We start from the raw sequence: 26306 nt of genomic DNA on the forward strand, positions 1-26306 counted from the left end.
GGGCTTTTGTTAACTTTATTAAACTTGTGGGGAAATGAAAGGCATTTGCCTCACTTCATGTCATTAAATGTTTTAAGGGGCAATGAGGGGAGGGGAAGAGGAAGGAAAAAGGTAACCAAGTAAAAATTTATGGTCTTAACAGTATTTCTATGAGACTTTTCACAATATAAATTGCATATTTTATAGTAAAGCATTTTTAGTTGTTCCTATATTTGGTAAAGATACTAAAGCAAACAGATGTCTTTTTTTCCTTTTTTTGTATTAATAAATGGCAAAAGGAGAAGAAAGGCTAGACAAAAGCATGTTTAAGTTAATAGGCTGTAATCTTGGGTTGTTGAGGTAGGGGATGGAGTGCAAAAGTACAGAGATCATAATATATGTAGAGCTGATATGTTTTCTCTTACTTTTGTATAGGTGAATGTCTGAATTAAGACTGTTCCTTAATCTAAAAATAAAGTTTTAAGTAGAAACAAGTAAATAAGAGAACACTAAATATGAGAAATTCTCCTTTTGCAATAAATGTTTCAGCTTGTATTTAGACGCGTGCAGCCCAAGACTATATTTTTTCTTACGTTTGCATGCAGACAAACAGATAATAGGGCAGTAACAAGCCAGCCCTGTTCTTTTTTCAAGGCTAAAGTTACTGCTTCTGAAAGTATACAAGTTGTTTTTCTACATCTGGGAGGTGAATACATTTTTACATTAAGGCCTGTAGGGATAGGAGGGATAAACTTAATTATTTCAAGTTGTACAGAGTTTTGTGTATTTGTAGTAAGCTAACAGACTATAAAGGGTGTTCTGGGAGTGTGTTTGTTTTTTGTTTCCATTAAAGCAAAAAGTCTTGTGTAATGTGACATGTGTTCCAATGTTGATAAGAAAATATGTATAAATACATAATAGGTGGGAATAATCACTTCTTATCATAATGGCAACACTTTCCATATTACCTTGGTATGTGAATGATCTGACAGGTACAGCAAAAAAGAAAGTATATTAAGAATGCAAGGTGCAAGTAGCAAAGCTACAGGAGACACATTTGGAAAGAACTGAGCATGTGAATTTGATAAACAAAGGATTTCAGTATGGATATTCAGCAGAATATCAGGGACAAGGATAAATAGGAGTACTTATATTAATTGCTAGAGGAGCTCCAATAGTAATATCAGATGAAAAAAGATAATAATGACTGATTTGAGTAAGTAATGTTTTACTGGCACAAGACGAGGATTGCACTGGCATTTATTTATATTCCACATAAAACTGCTATTATGGAACTTAAAAATTTAGGGGGAGAGAAAAACTTTTCAGCAGGTAATATAACTTATAGGTGGGGACTCGATTTTGATTTGCAACAATGAGGATGTATCAGAAGGCCTAGCAGAGAAAATACAACAAAACAGAGTAGATTTTATTTATTTACTTATTATTTTATTTTACATTTGTTGACCGGGTTAGTCCAGCTGGATACATATCCTTTTTCAGTGGAGGCCCGGGGAGAAAAGCTCCAAAGAACAGAGGTACATGAGTACATATACTGAAAAAATTATAAAATCTTTGATATGGAAGATGTGCATTCAATAGTAGGGACTCTGACATTATTTGCATATTATTTTCAAGGTTTGACAGCTGTGCTACACTACCCAGAAATTACATTTCACAGGAATATTTGCACTTAAATGAGAACTCTGACACACATCAATTAATTATTTCAGATCATGCCCCATTAATTACTAGGATGAAAATGAAGGATAATGAAGTAAAGATAAAATTCTGGAGTCTTCTCACCTACCAGTTAAACAGAAAGGAATGGGTGGGCAGAAATTATTCAGGAGTTATTAGGGAAGACAGAAAATGCCCCAGAATTAACAGTTAGTAAATGGGATAAAATGGAAGTGGAGTTTAAAAATAGGTCAGAAATAAAAGAAAAAAGAGGTATGCTTAAGAAGCAACGAGAATTACGCTAGGGTTACCACCTGTCCCACTTTGCGAGGGACAGTCCCTCTTTGAGCAGTTGTGTCCTGACAAAAAATATTAAAAATGGCAAATGTCCTGAGATTGTAGGACATAATTATGCCCCATATGTTATGTAATAGCTGCATAAAATAATTATTTCTGTATCTAAAATACCTAAATGTTACAACAAACAGAATAAGCAACTAAACCGCTACAAGAATAAGGTTTTATTTAGGCAAAAAAGTAAAGTTCTATCCTTTGTACTGACCATGGGTATGTGTCGGCCTGTAAAATCTGATGTGTGTTCTGAAAATGTCCCACCTTGGCCATTTGAAAAGGTGGCAACCCTAAATTACGCAGACAGACTGAAAAATGTTAAAGTATTACAGAATACGGGGAATCGCATATAAGAAGAGTGCTAAAGAGAAAATAAGGGATTACTTGGATAACATGCAGGAGTTTAGAAATATTGGTGTTAAGCAACTAATTTTGATAACTCCAGAGCACAAAAACTTTTGGCACAACAACTTGGGCAACAGAAAAAACATAAGAACCCATGACAACAAAAATAACCGGAGATCCTGTAGAGGTATTAAAGATATTTTGGAAATTTTATGAACATTTCTATAAAGCAGAGATGTGGGAATATGAAGAAAAAGCACAAATGGAAATATTTATGGAAGGTTTACAAATGCTAAGGTTAGAGGCAGATAAGGCTCAACAACTAACAGTTAAGATAGGAGGTGATGAGCTAAAAAATGGTGATGTATATCTAAAATGCAGAAAAGTCTCCAGGAACAGAAAGCATTCCACTGGAAGTTTGGAAACTGTGTGTGTGTGTGTGTGTGGGGGGGGATAAAGATCTGGAAGGTTTTGTTTAACAGTATTTTAAAAGGAAGGGAAGCACCTACATCATAGAAAAAATGCGGTGGTGGCTGTAATACCTAAAGATGGTAAAGACCCATCTGATCCAGCTTCATATAGGCCCATTTCAATTTTAAACCATAATTATAAAGTGCTTATGTCTGTAATGGCTAAAAGAATGGCAAAAGTGATCCCAAAACTGAAAGACGTGGATCAATGGGGTTTTGTGGAGGGGAGGCAAACATTTGACATTAACAGAACACTGATGATCCAGAGGGAAGTACAATGTAAGAAAATACCACTGTCATTGGTGGGTCTTGATGCAGAGAAAGCACTTGACAGAGTAAGCTGGAACTTTATGAGCAGAACAACGGAAGCATTTGAATTCCCTGACAAAATTATAAGATTGATTAGGAGACAATATGAGGGATCAGAGGTGAAAATTAAACTGGGTGGGGTCCTCTCTGACAAACTCTGCTTAAGCAGAGGAACCAGGCAGGGGTGTCCTCTCTCCCCTTTGTCATTTAGATTTTATTTAGAACCACTTGCAAAGAAAATAAGGGACTCAGAAATTGAAGGATATAAATGTTATGGTAAACAAAAAATGCTGTCTGGCTGTATTTGCAGATGACATTATTTTATACCTGACAAACCCAGAAAGGGACATTACAGCACTGCGGAACAAATTGAGACAGTTTCAAATATTTTCAGGATGCAAAATTAATGAAGCTAAAACAAATGCAATAATGGTATATTATGCACCCACATATGAATTTCTTCAGCAATATCCATACTTATGGGGATATGATAAAATGAAGGAAGTATGGATTAAAATGATTCCGCTTTGGCAGCTAAGGATATGTGGGTACAGACTAAAGAAAAGATAATAGAAAAACAGAAAATGGAAGCTCTGTTATATGGATGTCAATAGTAAGACATAAGCAGTTAAAATATTTTTAGTCCCTTTAGTCTTATACACAGGTCAGGCATATTTTTATCAATCAGAGGAGAAGCTGTGGACAGCAATTAATAAAGAGCTGAAGGATTTTATCTGGGAAAGGAAGACGGCAAGAGTCAAGTGAGTCAAGCTTAATCTTCCAATAGAACAGGGCAGATTAGGATTACCTGATTTGAAGGGGTACAGAAGAAACGAACGGTCCAGGCACACTTGAGATAGCTTAAAACGGGTTTATTATAAAAAACAGTATACAAGCACTTTCACCTGCCATGCAAGGTTTTTTCAAGTATAAAATGGCAAATACAATTCTACCATATAAATACCTTTTGCCCTCTAAAAAGGTTCCAATTATTTAAAGAAACACAGTTTTTTTTAAAACAAGGTGTTTATATAAATATGTCCACCTCACTGCATACAACACTAATTTACTGTAACCAAATCCATTTTGTTTAACACAATCTATTTAATGTGTGTGTTCAAAGTACATTATGTGTGTCTCATATTGTGAAAAAGTATATGACTCTAAAAAATATATAATTTCTTTACTTTTTTCATCAGATAGGGCTTTATAGATATATGTTCATTAAGACCCAGGGTATTAGTTGCGTTGAGTGTTACCTGCCAGTAAGTCTCCCTATAACTCAACCAGTTCTCCCAGTCCCCTCCCCTTGGGTCCCTTAAAACATGTTCCAAAATACCAAAATAAAATCCTATATGACTAGGTTCAATACTAAGATGTCTATGAAGGGCATTATTTAGATTTTTCTTCCTGATGTTATAGATGTGTTCATACATCCGTTTACTTAATGACCTCTCTGATTTACCTACATAGAAGCTAGGACAATCTTTGCATATTGCTAAATAAACTATACCTTTTGTCACAATTTCATCTTTTAAAGTTAATAACACTATTTAAACCATTTTCCAAAACTATTTGGTCCTTGTCAATAATGTATCTACAGTATCCACATCTTCCACACCTTTTTGTTCCTGTAATCTTCTGGTTACCGTTCTTATTTTTCTCAAACAATTTCTTTAGATTTGTTCCTGTTCTGAAAACAAACCGGGAAACCTCACCCAATTTATGTACTATCTCTTGGTTGAATTTCAGCATTTTCCAGTTATTCTCCACTATACTTTTTTTTTTTTTGAGCTGCTGTTGTATTGGATCATCAATGCCCTGCTGTAATTTTGTCCTATAGTGTATTGCCTCTCAGGAGTATAGTGTCTATCCCCTAGTAAAGGGGTATATTTTACACCCCAACCTTCCTTGACTTCCTTAGCTACTTTCTCAATTAAATCGTTAGGGTATCCTCTAGCCTTAAAGAAACTTGATATTAGTTCAATTTCACATATAAAGTCATTTTTTTTCCGAGGTCATCCTGGCAGCTCTAACCATCTGACCTTTTATAATACTCTTTTTCTGTTTCCATGGATGTGCACTACTGTATGGTAAATAGGAATTACTAAATGTGTCTTTACGATGTCAATTAGATTTCAGACGTCCATCCATTTTCTCTAAACTAACATCTAAATAATCTATCTTATTGTAGTTGAGTTTATATGTGAATTGAAAAAAATGGTGGTGGAGTTCAAGTATTCAATAAAAGTAATAAGGGCTTCCTTGGGCCCGCCCAGATGACAAATATGTCATCCAAAAAACGGCAGTATAACTTGATGTATTTCTAATAAGTAGAGTCAAACACATAGGTGGTCTCCCATTTAAGGAGAACCAAACTGGCATATATGGGGGCACATGCTGCCCCCATAGCTACGCCCCCGATTGGTTTGAAGGTCTCCCCCTCAAAGTAAATGAAATTGTAAGACTGCTCTCATTAGTTCCACCAAGGCATCTACATCTATTTTTAAGGAAGCCCTTTTCTCATGTAATAGTGAATATAACATTTCTAACCCTTCCTCAACAGGTATGCATGAAAATAAATCTACCACATCAACGGTGGTAAAACACATTTCATCCATGTTCACTTCTGTTTTCAAACTATGCAAAAAGTCCCAAGAGTCACTTAAAAGGTGTTTGTAATCCTTAATTAAATGTTTTAAAGAGTAGTCCAGAAAGGTGGCTATGGGGTAAGTTTTAGACTGTTCCCCAGAGACAATAGGTCTATAGGGTGGGTTAGAAACACTTTTATGATACCAAAGAATGAAGCTATCCTGGGCTTCTTCATCTGTAGTGCCCCCCCACCCCACCCTCTGCTCTACTCCATTTTCCAACACTAACACTTCTATAGTTAAGTCCACCTTTCTGTTGGAAACATTGATCTCATTAGTGGATACTGGTACATATGTACACTAATGTCATTCAACATTTCCAACATTTTATTTGAATAATCTAAAGCATTAACTATAACCATTCCTCCCCCCTTTATCTGGTCTCATAAGACCATTCATTTCTTCAGTATACTGTTTTCTTGGTAAACGGTTCCTACTATTTTTTGGTGATTTGAAGGGGTATTTCAGAGCAACACAGTTAAGGCTCCTATACATAGCACAGGCAGAAAAATAGAAGTTATGTTCTTACCATAACGTTCCATGTTGTCTTCTTCTCGCCTTCTTTCTTGCTGGATGGGCGACTCGGCCACTCTAAAAGCTCGAGAGTTGGTTCCACCGGCTCGAGGCTCCCCTTATATCCCACAACGCTAGGCGTGAATTACCTCAGATCTCGTTTGTGAGCTAGGCCCAGCTAATAATACAACCAGAAAAAAATGGAAAAAGAGAGTCCACCTCTATAAACAAAGGGGAAGAGGAAGGTGACCTAAAGCCTGATCCAGGAAATATGCACAGCAGAGCATATACCTATAGCAAAGAGGTGGTAGAAAGAGAGGTCACAATCAAACTCCTCTAGGTCTGTCCAGGCCAGGGGGAAGGAGGGTGGGGCAAAGAAGCGAGAAGAAGACAACTAACATGGAGCGTTATGGTAAGAACATAACTTCTATATGTTAAGTTGTCTATCTCGCCTTCATTCTTGCTGGATGGGACCACGTCCCTAGCACTTTGTCCCGGGTGGCCTAACGGAACAGACTCTTGAGAACAGTGGTACCAAAGTTAGCTCTATGCCTAGAAGCTAAATCCAACTTATAATGTGAAATGAAAGTGTGAGGAGTAGCCCAAGTAGCCGCTGCACAAATGGTGTCAATAGGCAGTCTGTCTTGGAAGGCTATAGAAGTAGCCAAAGCTCTGGTGGAATGGGCCTTAGGTTTGTTAGGCAGCTTTTGGTGTCTAATTTCATAAACAATGGAAATCAGAGATGTTATCCATCTAGATAGTGAGACCTTGGAAACAGAAAGTCCCTTTCTGCCTTCTGCATAAGAGACAAACAGCTGGTCAGATTTTCTGAATTGTTTGGTCCTATCCAAATAGTACCTTAACTGACGATGAACATCTAGCCACTGCAATTTTTGTTCAGACCTATTAGAATATTCTGGAAAAACACAGGAGGTCAATGCTTTGATTTAGGTTAGGCAGAGGCTACTTTAGGTAAAAAGGACGGGTTGGTTAGGATACCCTGTTTTTATGGAACAACAGATAAGGAGGTCAACAGCTGAGTGCATGAAGTTCTGAAACTCTTCTAGCTGAAGTAATAGCTACCAGAAAGAGAGTCTTCCATGATAGCAATTTTAATGAACAGGAAGCTGCAGGTTCGAAGGGGGAGAATCAAAGAACTGAGAACTAAATTAAGGTCCCAAGGAGGAGGAGGATTTCTTATAGGAGGTAAAACTCCTTTCAAAAAGGCTTTGCAAAGCTTGTGGGACATAATGGCAGACTCTGAAATGCCCACATGAAAGTTAGATATAGCTGCCAATTGAACTTTGAGAGTAGAAGGAGATGAACCTGCATGAAAGAGTTCAGCTAGAAAATCAAGAACCATATGGATGGGAGCAGTGAAAGGATCTAAGTCCCTTCTTTGAGCCCAAAAGGCAAAACGTTTCCACTCACTAAGATAAATTTTTCGAGTGGAAGATTTGTGTGAAGCTATTAAAATATCTCGAACAGTGTGAGATATTTGAGGAAGCCTGGCAAGGGTAGGAACTGGAGGAACCAAGCAGTGAGGTTCAGAGAGGGAGGGCGATGTAACTGACCCGACTGATGGATCAAAAGATCTGGAACTAGGTCCAGATGCCAAGGTTGCTCCAATAGAAATTGATGTAGAAAGGGGAACCAAACTTGTCGAGGCCAATAAGGAGCAATGAGGATCAATGAGGCCTTCTGAGCGATCGCTTTCTGTATCACTTGTGAGATTAGTGGGAAGGGAGGAAATGCATACAGAAGTCCCCGGGGCCAAACTTGGACTAGAGCGTCTCTGCTGGGCTGGGCTGGCAACGGAAATAGTGTGAAATAATCTCTGCACTTGCTGTTTTGGGGAGTAGCAAAAAGGTCGCAGCAAGGCTGACCCCACTTGAGAAAAATTTTTGTCGCAATAGAATCTTTCAGAGACCACTCGTGAGGCATGAGGATAGCTCTGCTCAACTTGTCCGCAATTTGATTGGACTTCCCGAGGATGTGCGTTGCTATCAGAAAATGCTGAGAAGAAATCGCCCATTGCCACAGTCTGAGTGCTTCTCGACATAGGGGATAGGACCTGGTTCCGCCTTGTTTGTTGATATACCACACTACAGACATATTGTCCGTCTGGATTGCTATCGTTCCCAAGGGAAGAGAGTCTTGAAGGGCTTGCAACGCTAAAAGCACTGCTCTCATCTCTAGAACATTTATATGCAAGTGGCATTCATCTGGTCGCCACAGTTCTGCCCTGATAATGCCCCCCCCCCCACCCGATCAGGGAGGCGTCCGTTGTCAGAGTAGCAACCGGAGGGGAAGGAACAAAGGGTCTTCCCAAGAAGAGCTGAGGGGAAGACATCCACCACAGAAGATGATTCTTGCATGTTTGCGTAATCATAATGGTGTGGGACATCGGAAGTTGCTGGTATGACCATTGTGTGAAGAGCATCCATTGAAGGATTCTCATGTGGAATCTGGCTAATGGAAGCAGAGGTATGGCAGCCGCCATAATCCCCAATACTTTCAGAACTAACCTGGCTTTGACTCTGTTGCTGCTGAAGAAGCGAGACCAGTTTGCGTATGTCTGTTATTCTCTGATCTGTTAGTCTGAGCGTGTTGACTGTGTCTAGATTTGCGCCTATGAAGGTAATATGCGACAAGGCGACAAAACAGACTTTTCGCAATTTATTGAGATGCCTAACTTTTGACAAATGCGAAAGGTGTAGTCTCTGGCCATTAGAAGCAGATGCTTGGTGGGAGCTGTGAGGAGCCAGTCGTCCAAATATGGAAACACCTGGAATCCTTGACGTCTCAGGTGAGAAGCTACCACTGCCATGCATTTGGTAAACACCGGGGCAGTGGTGAGTCCAAAGGGCAGGGCTCTGAATTGAAAATGACTGGTTCCCAGCCTGAAGCGGAGGAATCTTCTGGAGCGTCTGTTCATTTTTATATGATAGTCCTGAAGATCTATAGAGCACATCCAGTTTTCCTTTCCCAATAGGGGAAGGATGGACTGTAGCGTGACCATCCGAAATCTTGTTTTCTTGACAGACTTGTTCAAGATACTGAGATCCAAAATTGGTCTCCAGTCCCGTTTTCTTTGGAACTAAAAAGAACCTGGAGTAGATTCGGATCCTTGCTGGTCTGCTGGAACTGGCTGAATTGCTCTTTTGCAAGCAGTTTTGAAATTTCCAAAGCTGCTAGATCCCTTTGTGGAACATCTGGAAGGGATTTCTTTGATTGGTTTGGAATGAAGGGAATGGAATAGCCATGGACTGTACCCACTTGTCTTGAGTTAGGGATAGCCAGGCTTCTGGGTACAGTGACAATCTTCCCGACTGCCTCGAAGGTGGACAGTCGGGCAACACCTCAGGGATGCTGAAAAGGCTTATCGGAAAAGGTTTCTCGATTGCCCTGGTTCTGGACCCCTCTGCCTCTGGGGCGGCGTCTACCATTATTGTTCCCTCCTCTGCCTCTGGAGGAACAGACTCTGTGAGTCAGGCAAATTCCCTTGAGATTGTTTGGAACCACATTTTCCACTTTTCTGGCCTTTGGGGTAAGGTCTAGAAGGAGTAGAAAACGGACTCCGGCAGACAGAGTTTTGCCATCCGTCTCGCACCTAGTCAAGGTTTCTTTCACTTGAGGACCAAAGAGATGATCCATCAAGCGGGAGTTAGTGAAAGACGTTTTAAAGGGTCCAAATTGCATAGTCGCATCCAGGCATGCCGACACCTGTCCCTGCTCTACTTGCTCCATCAGCCGCATATGAAAGGGCGCATGGAGGAGTTAGCTATAGAATTCAGGGTAGTCAGCTGGGCGTTCATCTTGTCCTGAAAACCTGCAGCTGTAGGATCCTTCAACATCTCACTCGCTTCCTTGATCAAGTCTCTGGAGGCGAGTGAAATGGCATAGGTAGTTCAGCGACGCATAGCAAAGGTCGCTGAAACATCCGCTGTCCATAGACCTAGATTCCTTGTTAGGGGATGGACAGGTACTGAAGGATCAGCTAGTTCCTTCTTGGTGGCAGCAGCTACCACCATAGCATCCACAGTAACTCCTTTGGTCAAAATTGTTTATCAGTTGGTGCTGTTATAAACTTTGAAGGTCTCCTGGGGTAGGGTCCACTGAGTCAGGAGCCGTCCAGGCTCTTTGCTACCACCTGCATGAGGGGGTCAAGGGGACACCCAGGAGGTGGAAGGCGAGAGCCAACGCCTCAAGATACACAGATTCATCCTCCGAAGGGTTAAGGGCTGGCCAATTTCCCTCTGCTTGAGGATCTCTAGAATGTCTGCAAAGGAGACATCTTCAGAAGGGGAACGGGGAACCCTCGAATCCTCTAAATCTGTGTCAGAGGTGACAGACTCAGGTGAGTCTATGTGTTTCCTCTTACACTTTCTCTTCCAAGGGGCTCCTGCCAAATCAGGAGAGGCCTCGAAGAGGATGAAATCCCACAGGATTCTTGAAGAGTTGGCTCTCTGCGGTCAGGGATGAGGGAGAGTAGACATCACCTGAGGCACCGAAGAGGGAGGCGGACGGAGCCGACTTTGGAGTTGAACCAGGTTCCAACACACTCCGCATGACCTCGAGCACCCCTGTCAGGCAGAGCCAGAGGTCCCGCTCCGAGAAGCTGAGAACCTCCCTCGGCACCGACAGAGATGGCTCCGAGGCCGATGTCGGAGCCGAACTCGCACCGAGAGGGAGGCGGGTCGGACAAGGGTCCGATGCCACTCACCCCTCGGAGGCGAGGGAAGTCCGCGCCGAGATTCTTCAAGGAAGAAATCGAGACAAGTGACAGTCTCGCTTCTGAAGCTCAAAGGAGTCGGAGGAGGAATATTTAGAGGATAGGTTGAAGCATCGACTGATGAGTCGGGCTCTGAAGCATTTGGGCCAGTGCCTCGGACTTTAGAAGTCGACTCACTACCCTCTGAAGGTCATGATCCAAAGCCTCGATGACCTAGAGGTGAGACCTATGGCTCCGTTCAGACAGCAAGGGAGACGCTGGAGCCGAATGAACGGAGCCAAGGGATGGTGACCTAGACCTCTTTCTAGATGTCGGCTCCGATGGTCTGATCGGCTCGGCTCCAGCCGGGCCGAGGAACCACAGAAGCTGTAGTCAAAGACTCATCGGCTCCAGCCGCCTTAGGCCTCTACTCAGAAGCTGGAGTCGAGGTCTTAGAAGCCTTGGAAGGTTTTCCCGAGGTAGCAGTTAGGGAACCTTCAGGCTTAAGCAAACCCCTAAGAATGAGTTTGTTTTCTTTCCTGCAGGACTCTAGGGCTGAAGCCATGGCATACAGCACAAGAGTCCTGCAGGTGTAAAGGTCCCAGGCAGTAAGTGTGACCGTCTGTCAGAGACATTTTCTGACAGCACGAGTCACACTTCTTGAAGCCTGAGACCTTTGAATCCTTGGACATTTTCAAGGAACCGAAAGTGTAACCACCACACAAAAAACCCACACACACCGATTACACTATCAGAAAAAGTTTAAACTAATGAAATTAGTTAGGTTATATATATAATATAAATCCCTACAAAAACACATACACACCACTATTAGGGATGGAAGGGAAGGAAAGAACTTATCAGTTCTTGTGGGAAAGGGGCTGGATAAGGGTAGAAATGATAAAATCCACTACACTAAGGGTAAAAAGAGAAAAAACTAAGCTAAAAGGGGTTTAAACAGTTATTAGACTGATCTAATAAAACTGACCTGATGCCGGTAGAAAAACAACACCTCGATCGCTGTAGCGGCAAACGAGATCTGAGGTAATTCTGTGGGATATAAGGAGCCTCGAGCGGTGGAACCAACTCTCGAGCTTTTAGAGTGGTCCAGCAAGAATGAAGGCGAGATAGACAACTTAACATCTATAATTCAAAATGGAAACAGATGATGATGAAACAGGGGAGAAGCTCAAGAAACAAAGAGAGAATGGGAGTTTGGATGAAGACCTTTAAGGAAAACAATAATCATACTGATTATTATATTCAAATAACTTCTTCAGAATGACTAAGTCAAATAAAGCCACATCTTAAATACTTAAAATTAATTGGTATAATTAGCATAATTAATTATACCCATCAGAAGTCAAAATTTAAAAAAACACAGACTCCCTAAGATGCTATTTACAAAACTTGTATGTGTACATCTATATAAATACAGAGTGAAGCCCGTATGGTGAAAACACGTAAATGTTAAACAACATAAATACCAGCTCTTAATGCAAAACATGGCCATATATAAAAAAAATGGAAAAAAAATAGAAAATAATAAATACATAATAGTTATAATTAGAAAAGAATAATCATGAATTTATTATTTTCTAATTATAACTATTATGTATTTATTCTTTTCTAAATTTTTTATATATGCCCATGTTTTGCATTAAGAACTGGTATTTATGTTGTTTAACATTTATGTGTTTTCATCATATGGGGTTCACTCTGTATTTATATAGCTGTACACATACACGTTTTGTAAATAGCATCTTAGGGAGTCTGTGTTTTTTTTAATTTTAAGTTCTGACGGATATAATTAATTATGCTAATTATACCAATTAATTTTAAGTATTTAAGATTTGGCTTTGTTCAACTTAGTTATTCTGAAGAAGTCATTGTAATTGTGACGAAAGTGTTCAATTAAATTTCATTTATTCCTTTCATCCAGCCTACACTCGTGCTTTATTCTTTAGTTGTTCATTTGGTTTTTAAGATTATTATATTCATAAAGTATTCCAAGAACTAACCCACCGCGGCAATGGAGAAAGGAGATTCTGCTGATAGGGATTACTGCAATTAGGGATTCAGACACAGGCAAGAGAAACCTGGAATTTATTGGAGAAAACTGGCAAAGGTACTAGGAACAAATAACTAGAGAGGGAATGGGAAGACACCAAGAATTTATTTGGGCAGCAGGTTAGAGATTGCCTTCCCTATCAAGGATTGATATCAGTGTATAGGCAAAGAGAAAAAAAAAGGGGGGGGGTCCTAAATGAAAGACAAGCATTTGCAGACTTTTTGGTAGAATCTAGAACAGAACTTGCTGTTAGGAAATGAATAATTTGTAGAGCATATAAAATATTGCATGATAACTATAAGAATCAATCAGAGGAGATTTTATTTTATTTATTTTACATTTGTTTGCCGGGATACAGCGGAGGCCCGTGGAGAAAAGCTCCATCAAGTTATAATAAAGTCAGCATGATACAAAATGTTACATATTGCAAAAGAAGCATACATAGATATAAAATGGAGAGCAGCATGTTACTAATAAATTACACAAACACTGCAGCATACTGAGGTATTATCTTGATACAACAGGTCTAAAAGAGAGCATAGAGAAACAACATATTACAATTATATGTTACACATTACAGAGCAAGAGTACTGAGGTATTATACTGTAACAAGTCTTGAAAAAGAGTGTAGAGAAACAACTTATTACAATTATAGATTTGCAAAAGATTCCTGATGTCTGCAGCAGATAGTTAGAAATGTAATCAGCTGTTTATTTGTTTATAAAATGAAATGTGGGCTGTTATGTGATGCATGGGCATAACCATTTATTCATTAGGTACACTTTGAGAGAATTTTTGAATGTAGTGATAGAAGGAGCAGAGGTTAAAGAAGTGAGGAGGTTGTTCCAGTTTCTGGCTATGTTGTGGGACAACAGGGCCTTTCCTGTGGAGTTACTGGCTTTGGAGATACAAAGGAGTGCTTTTTCTGAAGAGTGTAGATATTTAGATACATTTGATATGTACTTGGTTAGTAGTTGGTTAAGAGATGGGGCTTTGTCAGGGTAGTTCAAAATCTTGCAGACAAGTGTTAATTGGTGGTAGTTCAATAGCTGTGGAAGTTCTAGCCATTTCAGTTGATGTAGTGCCTGACAGTGGTGTGGGTTACAGGTGGAATTATTAGCAAATCTGGCAAGTTTATTGTAGCAAGACTGAAGTAGTTCGAGGTCATGTTTTCTCGTCAGGGTAAGGATTGGTGCGGCATACATAAGGGTGGATAGCAGGTGAGTTTGGGCAAGTGTAATTTGTGCCTGATCAGATAGAAATTTTTTGTTGTCTATATAGTGTGCCCATTTTTTTGTGGACCTTTTTGATTGTTTGTGAGATGTGGACATCAAACAGTAGTTTGTTGTCGATTTCTACACCAAGGAGTTCAGTATAGTCAGTTGGGGAGATGTTAGTCCCATTCTTGGATGTGATTGTGAAAGGGTGATGGTTACATTTAGTTTTGTTGGGAGCGAATAGGAGTAGTTTGGTCTTGTTGGGATTTAGAATGAGCTGGATCTGTGTGATCCAGTTTTCCACTGAAGTGAAGGATTCCTGAGTGAGTTTTTGAAGGGTAAGGAGGGATGGTGCGGAGGAGGTGAGAGTTGAGTCATCTGCATATTGAATGAGTAAAGCATGTTGGGTGGTGGTATGTAGGCTGTTAGTAAATATGGAGAAGAGTAGGGGGCCTAATATTGAACCCTGGGGCACTATTGTGGTTGGGATGAGGGGAGATCTTGTGTTTTGCCACTGGACAGATTGCTGTCTATCTGACAAGTAGCATTTAAACCATGCTATAGTTGAAGGGGCAAAGGATAGGGATGTCATGGATTCTAGTAGCATGGTCTGTGACACCATGTCAAATGCCTTGGACAGGTCTAGGAAAATTGCTGATATGAATTTGTTATTATTTCTGTGTAGGTTAATTGTATTTGTGAAGGACAGAAGGGCGTTTGTAGTGCTATGGTGCTGTCTGAAACCGTGTTGTGTGGGTGAGAGGAGGTGGTTAGAGTTTAGAAACTGCATAACTTGGGAGTGAATACACACCTCTCAAGTATTTTAGATAAGGGGGGTAGGATGGCTATGGGGCGGTAGTTAGAGAATTCGTAGAAGTTTCCTCCTTTATGAAGAGGGATTATGAATGATACTTTCCATAGCTTTGGGATGTAGGCCTCTTGTACGGAGCAGTTTATAAGGATGGGTACTGGATATGATAGAGAATCAGCTGCAATTTTTAGATGGTTGGTAAGTTGTCTGCAGCAAGGGTGGTAGGTTTGAGTTTTTGTAGGAGTTTTTTTAATTGTGGTGGTAGGGACAGGTGAGAGGGTTAAAGATGGGATGTTCTTTAGCGGTTGATAGGGGTATTTGAAAGGTGGGTTTGGGAGATTTGAGAGGAAAGTGATAGAATGGATTCTAAGAAGTAATGGTTAAATTGGGAGGCAATGTTTGTGGTGTCATCGTTGGTGGTGGTAGTTGGAGTCAATGTTTTGCCTGGGTTAAGTAAGGAGTTGATAGCATGCCAGAACTTTTGTGTGTTGTTACTGTGTTTGTTTTGATTATTGAGGAAGTAATTTTGCTTATCAAGTTTGGTTTGTCTTTTTGCCTGATTCCTTAGTTTCTGGTAGTTTTGTTTGGATAGGTTTGTGTTATCTCTTTTCCAGGCTTTCCATGATCTATCTCTGGCTTTAAGTAGGGCTCGTGTGTCCCTGTTTAGCCACGGGGCATAGTTTGTTTTGACTCTAATCCTTCTAAGGGGTGCAACAGAGTTGAGGATGTTAGTGAAGGTGCTATTGAAGTAGTCTATGGCTTGGTTTAGTTGTGGGTTAAAATTACAGTATTTTAGGATATAGTTAAGATCTTGTGTATTTAGTTTCCTGTCGTCGACGACTTGTCTATAGGTGATAGGGTCGGAAAGGTAGGAGCGTTTACGCAGAAGGAATGTTGGGAGATGATCACTCAGGGTGTCTGGTAGACATCCGGTGTGATAGTTGTGTTTTGGGTAATTTACTAGTGTCCAGTCTAAAATTGACTGTTTGTGGGATTTCTTGTCCACTCTAGTGGGATCATGAATGAGCTGGACAAAGCCATAGAGATTGATATGGTTAGTGGGATTGTTGGAGTTACAGGCTAACCAGTTTGTGTTTAGGTCACCTAACAGAATGGTTTCGTTGGGTAATTTGCTTGAAGTCCATTGTAGAATTTCTTCAATGGTGGGGGAATTGTTGCCTGGGGGGATGTAACAACAGATAATGTTGATCGTTTTAGTTTTGTTTATAATTAGAGTTGAGACTAAGGTTTTGGCATTCTGAAATGTGGGGATTGGGATTTGTAGGGGTTTTATGTTTAGTGAGTTTTTGAAGAGTATGGCTACTCCACCACCCCTCTTATTTTTTCTGTCCTGTCTTAATATGTTATCCTGGTGGGAGAATTTCTTCGCTCTGTATGTTAGGTTTTAACCAGGTGATGGTAATTATGTCTGGGGAGTAGTGGGTTATGAATGCTTGTATATCAGGGAGTTTGTTAGTTATGCTGCTGATATTCAAATTAATGATTAGTAAGTCTGACCTTTGCTTGGGTGGGAGTGGGTAATTGTTAGGTCCTGGATTTGGGTGAATGTCTCCTGATATGAGAAGTTTTTTTGTGATAAATAATATGTGTTTAATATTGTGTGTTGTTTTTATGTGGTGTTTATATGATGGTTTTGTGGTGTGGGTTGTTGTCAATAGAGTTTTATTTATATGTAGCATTGTGTTGTATTTAAAAAGTGTAGCAGTAATTGGTGTGTGTGTATGTTTGGGTTAATGTATGTATGTGTAACATGGTACTTAGTGTTATGTACTGATCTTCTGGGATGAATGGATGTGATGTTTGCTAGTATAGTGAGGGGAGGTGGGACACATCCTAGGATGGGTTTCATTTTTTATGAGTAGTGTTGTAGCTTGAAAGGGGAAAGGAAGAGGGTAGGCTAACTATAGGTGGATGTGGAGCTATATTGTTGTAAGTGTGGGTGTGGTTATTTGTCTGTGTGAATGTGTATGGTGTGTGGGGATAGGGTGCTCTGGTAGTAGGTGTGGTTTAGTGGTTATAAATGGGAGGTACTGGGGGCGGGTGGGATATGGGGGCAGGGTAGGGGAGCAGAGTGAGCCCATAGGGTGAACAGAGCGGGCTGAGCCACAATGTGGAGTGCCAGGAGCCAATCTGTTATTCAGTGAGACTGCGCACTGAATTCATTTTCCCTGGGTGAGTATCGCCTTTTGTGGGAGACTTATGTTACATGTACTACTAAGGTCAGCCCTCCCAATATCTGGGATAGAGACTGGGATTCCAGGACTGCTTAGGGGGATTGTACTGATAGCTTACACTGGAAGGCTGGATTTGTTTAAAATAGGTAAAGCCGGAGCCCAGAGTTGCACTCTGAGTGAACAGGGAGAGTTTTAAGCCCTGTGTTCTGCCATCTAGTGGAAATGTGAGGAAACGCCAAATCAACTAGGTAATTCTTAATGGAAACTAAGAGAAAAATGAGATAGGAGTGGGGGAACGGCCTCGGGGTAGGTCCGTGAGTGTGCTGGCCCTGATACAGTCCACTATGACAAACTGTTAAAACTTACAATGAGCAATACCACTATACAGAGACACTGTAGGTTGTAACCTACACTGTGAGGCTGAGAGGATGCATCCTGGTTTTCCCCAAGTTGTTCAGCTTTGTTTAAAATCAGGTGGGGGGAACCAGGTTTACAACGCAGAGCTTCCAAGAATGAGCAATACCGCTATACAGAGACACTGTAAGTTGTAACCTACACTGTGAGGCTCAGAGGATGCGTCCTGGTTTTCCCCAAGTTGTTCAGCTTTGTTTGTTTAAAATCAGGTGGGGGGGAGCCCGGTTTACATTGCAGAGCTTCCAAGACTGTGAGGCTGAGAGGATGCGTCCTGGTTTTTCCCAAAGTTGTTCAGCTTTGTTTGTTTAAAATCAGGTGGGGGGGTGGTTTACAACACAGACCTTCCAAGGGACAGCACACCACGTGGGCGACCTGGAGTCGTCTTGTTTAGGGTGATAGAATTTCAAAAGATTGGTAAGAGACTGGATAAGCAATTCATAAAGAAACAATGGGGGGATATATGTATGTCTCCCAAATATGCAAAAAAGTCTAGAAGATTTAGGATCTTTGGAAGTGTTTACGTAGGTATTTTTATACCCTAATTAGGTTCCAAAGAATTTTTCCTCAGTGGAAGTGGAATAGGAAAGAAAGAGGTGACTGGGAACATATTTTCTAGGAATGTAATGAGTTGGTAGACTTTAAAGATTCCCTGCCGACTGCTCTGCCAGAGATACTGGACGTGCAAACTGGTGTAACTAAGGAAATTATTTTTTTGAGCTATGATACAGACTAAAAAATGCCTAGACATAGCCTTGCTGAGTCTCATTACAATGGCTGCCAAAAATGCAATTACTATAAAATGAAAATCAAAGTTTAAACAAGCTTTATTTGAAGTAGCGAACATAGCAACTGAGATGGAACAAATGGAATTGGGATCTTTCAAAAAGGGTAGGAGCAAAGTATATAGGAAAAATGGGAACTGTGGGAACAATACATGCAGAGAAGGAATGAAGTTTAAAAGAAAGCAGGATATGAATGAGCTATGTAATGGCTGACTGACAATGACTGGATATATTATAAGTGATGTATAATGTTTGCAGCTACAGTTGTCGGCATGGTTTGTAATATATAATGTTTGCAGCTGTGATTGTGTCCGTATGGTTTATTTTCATTTATATAACTAAGATTTTCCATGTCATACATGATAATTTAATAATCAATGTGGTTTTGTGGAGAGGAGGTAAAAATATGACATTAATAGAATAATGATCCAAAGAGAAGCAGAATGCAAAAAAATACATCTGTTGTTTGTGTGTCTTGATACAGAGTAAGCTGGGATTTTATGAGTAGGGCAATGGAAGCATTTGCATTTCCTGATATAATTAATTAGGAGGATTTATGAGGATATGAGACAAAAGGCAAAGGGGGGGGGTTCCTCCTTGATAAGCTGTGTCTGAAAAGAGGAACTAGGTAGGAATGTCCTCTTTTCCCTTTGTTATCTGCATTATATTTAGAACCAACAGCAAAGAAGATAAGGGACTCAGAAATTCAAGGATACAATTGCTATGGTTTTCAAGAAAAGCTGGTTTTATTTGCAGATATTACTTTGTTCTTAATGGAACCAGAAAAGAACAACTCAGAGCTGTGAAACATTCTGAGACAGTTCCGTTTTTTTTGTGATATAAAATTAATGAAAGAAAGGCAATAGCTGTAAACTATGTAACCCACACAAACTGGTTCAGCAATACTCACATTTATGGGGACATGATGAAAAGAAGTATTTACGAGTACGGATTAAAAAGGATTCTGTTACACCAGCTAAAGATATGTGGGAAGAGATTAAACAAAAGATGATGCAAAAACTGAGAAACTGGAAGCTCTTGCCTATGTATATAGATAAGATACAAGCAGTAAAAATGTTTTTAGTCCCATTGATTTTATACATAGGGCAGACATATTTTTATCAACCAGAGGAGAAGTTGTGGGTAGTAATTAATAAAGAGTTGAAGATTTTCATCTGGGAGGGGAAGAGAGCAAGAGTCAAGAGGGATAAAGTCAATCCTTTCAAAACAGCAAGAAGGTTTAGGATTACTTGATTTGAAGGAATATTTTAGAACTATATAATTAAGGCCCTCTTACATAATACAAGCAGAAAGCATGGAGAAATGAGATAGGGATGACTGCAATTAGTAGTACAGAGAATAGGCAAGTGGGGGCTAGAATTTACTGGAGGAAGCTTGCAAAGGAACTGGGAACAAATAATTAGTGAGGGAAAGGTAATAGAATGGGAAGAGGTCAAGAAGATATTTGGAATGCAGGCTAGAGATTGCCTTCCCTATCATAAATGAAGATTGTTATTTTAACTTCTGATTCTGGCGAATACTTTCCAGTATTGAGAACAACACTGGCTCGTTATTTTTTCCAGAGGACTGGGGCTGGTTGTTTGGATAGTGAATGTGTTCTGGTGTTTGTGGAGGTTGGCGTTCTTTTTCCTCTGATACTTTTTGTTTAGGAGACTGATATGAGACTACAAGCAAATAAAAAGGTGTTGGGGAATCCTAAATGAAAGATTGCACAGGTTTAGTAGGGAATATAAAATACTGCAAGATAACTATAGTAATCTACCAGAGAAGGTCAGAAAAGACTGAGAAGAGTGACTAGATATGCAATTCACAAAGAAACAATGGGAGGACATTTGTAAGGCTCCCAAATATGTAACAAAATCTAAAAGATTTAGGATTTTTGGTTGGAAGTATTTGCATAGGTAGATTTATACCCCAAGCAGAATCCAAATGATTTTTCCTTGGGTAGATGGTAAATGTTAGAGGTATAATGAGGAGAGAGAGAGTTATCTAAGCGTATATGTTCTTGAAGTGTAAACAGTTGCTAAACATACATTAAAGCTAATAAAAACTTTCTGAGAGAGAAAAAAAGGATTTCCATAACAAGACTGTCATTGACAAATAAGTGATGCCAGAGTTCAACACCAACAACAATATCAGAAAATTAAAGCATTTTCTGATCCCAATATGCATATTTTGATTTAATCAAGTGCTTCTTTCAGAGCTATAATTTTTAGCACTGTACACCCCTTAATCATCCCCTTGATGTACACAATTAACACAAACCTAAAATTGTGAAGCATGTCAACATAGCTACATGAAGGCTATGCACTATGCCAAAATGTTTATGGACAAAATAGCAAAATTAAAGCAAAGCCCTGAAGACAAATGTTAAATAGCTGCTGACTGCTCATTTTTTCTACCTATAAGCCAAAATCCATTACTGTCAGACAGGAAACTAAGAAAAAAGCGGCCACTGCCCCATCAAGTGTAAAGCAGACAAGGATATTTTTTTTCCATAGTAAATCAATGCTGGTACAGTTTTCAAGAGTGCATTTGTTCTTTTTGTTTTTGGAATGCATCTTTCTACTGTTCATGCATCATGAAACCAAGTAGTGAGTAAGTTTAGAGTTTGTTGTAAAAGAAGCTTGTCCCTTCCCTACAAAAAAAAAAAACATTAATTTTTATTTACTTATTGTTTGCCAGGTTGAGTTCTTGAAGAATTAACTGTATAAATTGAGACCTTACTGAGCTAATGGTGGGAACTCTCTGAAGTAAAACAAAACAAAAAAATTTACAGCAACTTTTTAATAAAATACTTTACACTGACTCTCTCTCCCACTCTCCAGTAAGTGCAGATGGAGCTGCAAATAACCAAAGGATTAGGACAAGTTCTAAATGTCAAGCAATAAAACCTACCCAAGCAAGCTTCCTTTGTGTCTGCTGTGTCTGCTTTTCTCAAAAGCTTGGTAACCAGGATCACCAGAAGAGGACTGAAAAAGGAAATTGCCTGTAGAAAACAAACCACAAGAGCGATTAACAGCAAACACAAAATGCACTTTTAACACAAAGATAAGAAACTATTAAAAATTGAGCTAGTACTAACCTGTCAGTTCCTAAAGCTGCATGTGGCTGGTGATATCTAAAATGGATGACAGAGCAGCACATTGGAAAAAAAATTCTAAAGGAGCTTAATGAAGGACAAAAACGTGCATGCATGTGCTGGGAATGGGGGTGGCTGTTTAGAGTCCTGAGAAAAATGTGACAGATAGGAGAAGATGCTATTAAAACAAGTTAAAGAAAGGAGAAAATCATGATTATGATCAATGGAGACAGAGAATATTTGGGAATTCTGCACACAGCATGCAAGGCTTTTCCACCTGCACATTCTAAGTTTTTATAGCAGAAACCAGGAACAACTGTTTGATCCTGGGATTGTACATGCATGGTAAAGGAGAGGACTGTAGGATGGCAAAGTTTGGTGTGGGAGTGGAGTTTTCATAATGACTAATACACAGGAGCTACTGTTACTCCAGAGCTTCAGGAACATCTTAACAGCAGGTCTTTGCCCCATTACAAAATCCCATTGCAAGTTGGTACTTGTCCAGTAAAAAAGAAATTTGAGCAGTTATTTCAGCAGTTCTTCCAGGACAGTAAGCCCTCATTCAAGATCCTGCCAATGCTGATTCAGAAGTACTCATTAAGAGGGCTATACACCATTATTTAAGTTCTTTCTCACAAGAATATATTAATAAAAACTGAAGAGAAGGATGGAGGTTGTTAGCACCACTTTTCACAGTCTTATTGCAGGAAAGTCAGACAAATGTTGATTTACTTGATGAAAAGTCATTAAAGGTCTGGAGTTATGTTATATATCCAAATACAACCCATCTCCAGCAAAATCACAGCCAGCAGGTCAATACTTCATAATAAGGTGTTCCAAGCAGTAAGCTTACAAAAGAAAACACATCAGTCTATGACAGCATCAAGCAGAAATGACCTCCAAACCCTGCTCTAACCCAGGGATACCCAAGCTATAACACTTGATAAAGTTGCATGATGTAGACCAAGGAGCCATCAGATTAACTTTTGTAAAACAACTCCATTAAGCAAACTGCTAAAGTGATACATTTCTAACACAAGAGCAGAAGCCAGAGAACCAGGTGGCTCTTCACCATGACCAACTCTAAATCTCAACTCAAATATCTGTTACACTCATATCTAGGGCCATAACAATTTTACATGTAGCCTGCCTTCACCTTGTGGTGTACAGGGATAAACCCAAACTGACTCAGATGCTCCAGGTCAGACTAGTGGCTAGGATGTTAGAAGGATTGAGATAAGGCAGGATGGGAGTTAGTGACCTGCAGTGTCTTGCCCATCCTGGGAGATTGAAGCAGTGTGCCTGTTGCACCACCTACCCCAAAATGAAGGATGTGGTACTTGCAGGTAGCAGCTAACTGGGCAGGTGATGTGCACCACAGACAAGACAGAGAAGACATTCCCAGGCAAGCACAGCGAGCCTCCCTACAACAGTAGAAGCAGTAGCAGCATCACTGGGGTTTGTTGGAGAGACAGGGTCCTTCTCATGTCTGAAGGCTTGCCACATGACAGATATGCCTCCAAAGGGGAATTAAATGACTTGGCAACTCTCAGCTCAGTCAGGGAATGAATGGAGTGTAGGATTCTTGCCTTGAATGGGGAAGGAATGAGCTGGATCTCACCCTGGAAGTGGTTAATATGGTGCTGGTTGAGGAAGAAATAAAATGTTACAAAGATGAGAAATAGTATACTTCAAACTCTGAACTTTAATATCCATGCCAATTTATTCTGCCCTTCATGGGTTATTCATACATATTTACTTATACCAGCAAGAAGGCACACGTATAAGTCTGTGTTTCAGCTAGCACTATGCAACAGCCTCTGCTGCAAAGCTGCTATCCTTCACCTCTTACAGCTTTCCATACCTTTTTAAGAGTCATCTTATTTGCTTTGTACTAGTCAGTACAGGGGTCCATTAAACATTCCCAGTGAAACAGCACTTTCTCCTGTATAGTCTCAGGCTTGATACTTTGATTTGAAACTCATATCTCCTGACTTTCCTTCCTCTTTACTTTAATTTCTTCACAAACCCTTTATGATTTTTTTACTCTAGATCATATCCCAATCCTCTCTAAGAAGGAGAACTCTATCCTCTCTTTCAATGACCGTCTTTCTATCCCTTTTACCCTCTTAGTGGCCCTCCTCTTCCATTCCCTATAATATTTTTTCTCCCAAACTGAATGCAATGACATATGTAGCACCCATGACTATTTACAGAACCATGCATTGTCACCACATAAATACATGAAACTAGATTAGGAAAACACCAACTCACTGAATATGTCAAGATCATCAAAACAAATCTCTCTATGGCATATACTAGACGCCCAGACTACAACCCAAAGGACTACAGTGATTTAATGGTTTAGATGCTGTAGCCTCTGAGCAAAGAAATGTGGGAGGGAGCGGCCAGCATCAGCCCACTTATCCTGGTGACTGAGAGACAATATGACCCACTATAATGCTGATACCTAATGGAAAAGAGCTGCATGACATGAAGCATAAAGGTCTTAATGGGGTGTGCTAGGAGTCTCAACAAGAAGCTCTCTGGAAGCAGTTCTCACCCTAGAGAGTGTTGACATCTGTGCAGTTACTGAGACATGGTTTAAAACTGTGGAAGGCACCCAGGCAGTACAAGGCTATAATACCTCACACACATTTAGACTATCTACCGTACAAGAAGGGACAAGAAGTGGAGGTGTATCAATCTACATAAAAGTAAGCACACCTCAAGATTGTTCAAACAATACGATATACTTGAGCATGTCTAACTAACCTTAGGTAAAGTCCATATACCATACCCTTCCTAGCTATAGGTCTCTGTCTATGTCCCAGGATAACCATACCACATACATGAATGTTCTGGAGTCGCACACAATTCAGCTCAACACCATATTCATGGTTGATTTTGACTATCCAACCATAAACTGGGATGCATACGTAACCATTAACTTGCAGGATCAAAGATTCCTGGATTTTGTCAATGCAAACTCCCTGGAACAGCTAGTCTGCATAGGGGTGCAAATATCCCGGTTTTGGTACTCAACTATGAGGGAATACTGCACCCCCACCTTGTGTAATATCCTAAACTAATAGTAAATGAAACTTCCTATACTGAACCGGAGGCTACAGCATATTTGCTGGCCAATACATTTAGCTCCAATTTCACCCCAATATCACTCCCAGTTCCCCTCCACAGGAAATACCATCCACCATTTCACCAACTATCACTAAATGATACGTCCTCACTGCACTCTCCAGAGCTAAAAACTTTGCATCAATGGGTTCTAACAACATTCCAGAATGCCTCCTAAATAGCTTGAAACATGACATGTCAAGTCCACTAAAATCTCTATTCAACCACAGCCTACAGACAAGCGTCACCCACAGGGAATGGAGGACTGCACCTGTCATCCTTCTATACAAAGGTGGACCATCAACAGACCCAAGGAACTACAGATCCATAAATATGACTAGTCTTGTATGCAAGGTCATGGAAAAATTTTTGTGGAACGGATAAGCAAAGACATAGGAAATCTTCAAACACTGGACCCATACCAGTTCAACTTTGTCAAGTGCAGGTCATGCCTACTAAACTTAATTAGACTTTGAGACGGTCACTAGAGCATAAACAAGGGCAAGATGGTACATACTGCCTACCTTGACCTGGCAAATGCATTTGACAATACCTCATTTAGTATTATAGACAAGCTCACAAATTTAGGTAGAAATCCCAGTCACCCAATGGACAGCCTAATGGCTCATAGATAGGACACATGATGTTAGAGTGGGGGAATCCACCTCCACCAATAGGCCTGTTACACTAGTGGTGTCCCACAGGGGTCAGTACAGGGACCCCTCCTGTTTGAAATAAACTTATCTGAAGTTAAGGCCTTTGGCTGACTAAATCTGTTGATGACTGCAAGCTGGGGTGTAATCACCGAATTCCTCAAAGATGTAGATATCTTCCAGGAAGGTCTGACAGACTAATAACTTGTACCAGAACCATGGCCTACAACTCACTGCAAAAAATGTATAATCATACCCTTTAGAAAGACGACTACCCCGTCAAATTACAACATTGATAACACTCCCCTTAAGAGCAAACCCAGTGGTAAGGGCCTTGGGAACTCAGACGGACAGTAACCTAAACTTGGATCATAATGTGTCCATGGTAGCAAGAAAATCCTTCTACATGGAGCAACTTATTAGTAACAGCATGGTATCCAGATCGAAGGAGATCACAGTCCCACTAGACACAGCTCTCATTAGACAATTAATAGAGTGCAATACACCATTCTGCATGTACTGACCAGGCATTTGCAACAGCTGGAGCGGTCAAACAGGTTCCTCACTAAAAGAAAACAGGGAATAAATAATATGTCCTACGTGGAAGACATGAAAGCCCTGTCCCTGTACTCTGTCTCCTGCAGACTACTGAGGGACAATCCATGCCTATACTACAAGGCATTCTCCAATCCAGCCCTGATGGATCTACTACACATTCACAAAACAAACAGCACTAGGGTTTCCTGTTCTAAGGATTTAATCCTCATCTGTGACATATACAAAACATGCTGGAGGGACAAGTTTGTGTCTCAGAGATTACCCCTTCTCTGGAACAGACTCCCCATTCATGTGAAACGGAGCTCTTCTTTAAGCCTATTCAAATGCAATTTGGACCAATGGATGGGAAATCTCA

At 40.2% G+C, this 26306-nt stretch overlaps 1 protein-coding gene across 1 annotated transcript in view; it reads right to left on the reverse strand.

Moving 5' to 3' along the window:
* Nucleotides 1–26306, reverse strand: part of PLPP5 (phospholipid phosphatase 5) — a gene marked incomplete in the record, with an annotated part of 361831 nt that overhangs the window by 244062 nt on the left and 91463 nt on the right. The window contains 1 exon segment of the mRNA XM_044084318.1: nucleotides 21422–21512. Within this exon segment, the coding sequence (XP_043940253.1) occupies nucleotides 21422–21512 (91 nt within the window).

The sequence above is a fragment of the Protopterus annectens genome, chromosome 9.part0 (genome assembly GCF_019279795.1).
Source record: "Protopterus annectens isolate FY-2018-M chromosome 9.part0, PAN1.0, whole genome shotgun sequence".
Taxonomy (NCBI): Eukaryota; Metazoa; Chordata; order Ceratodontiformes; family Protopteridae; genus Protopterus; species Protopterus annectens.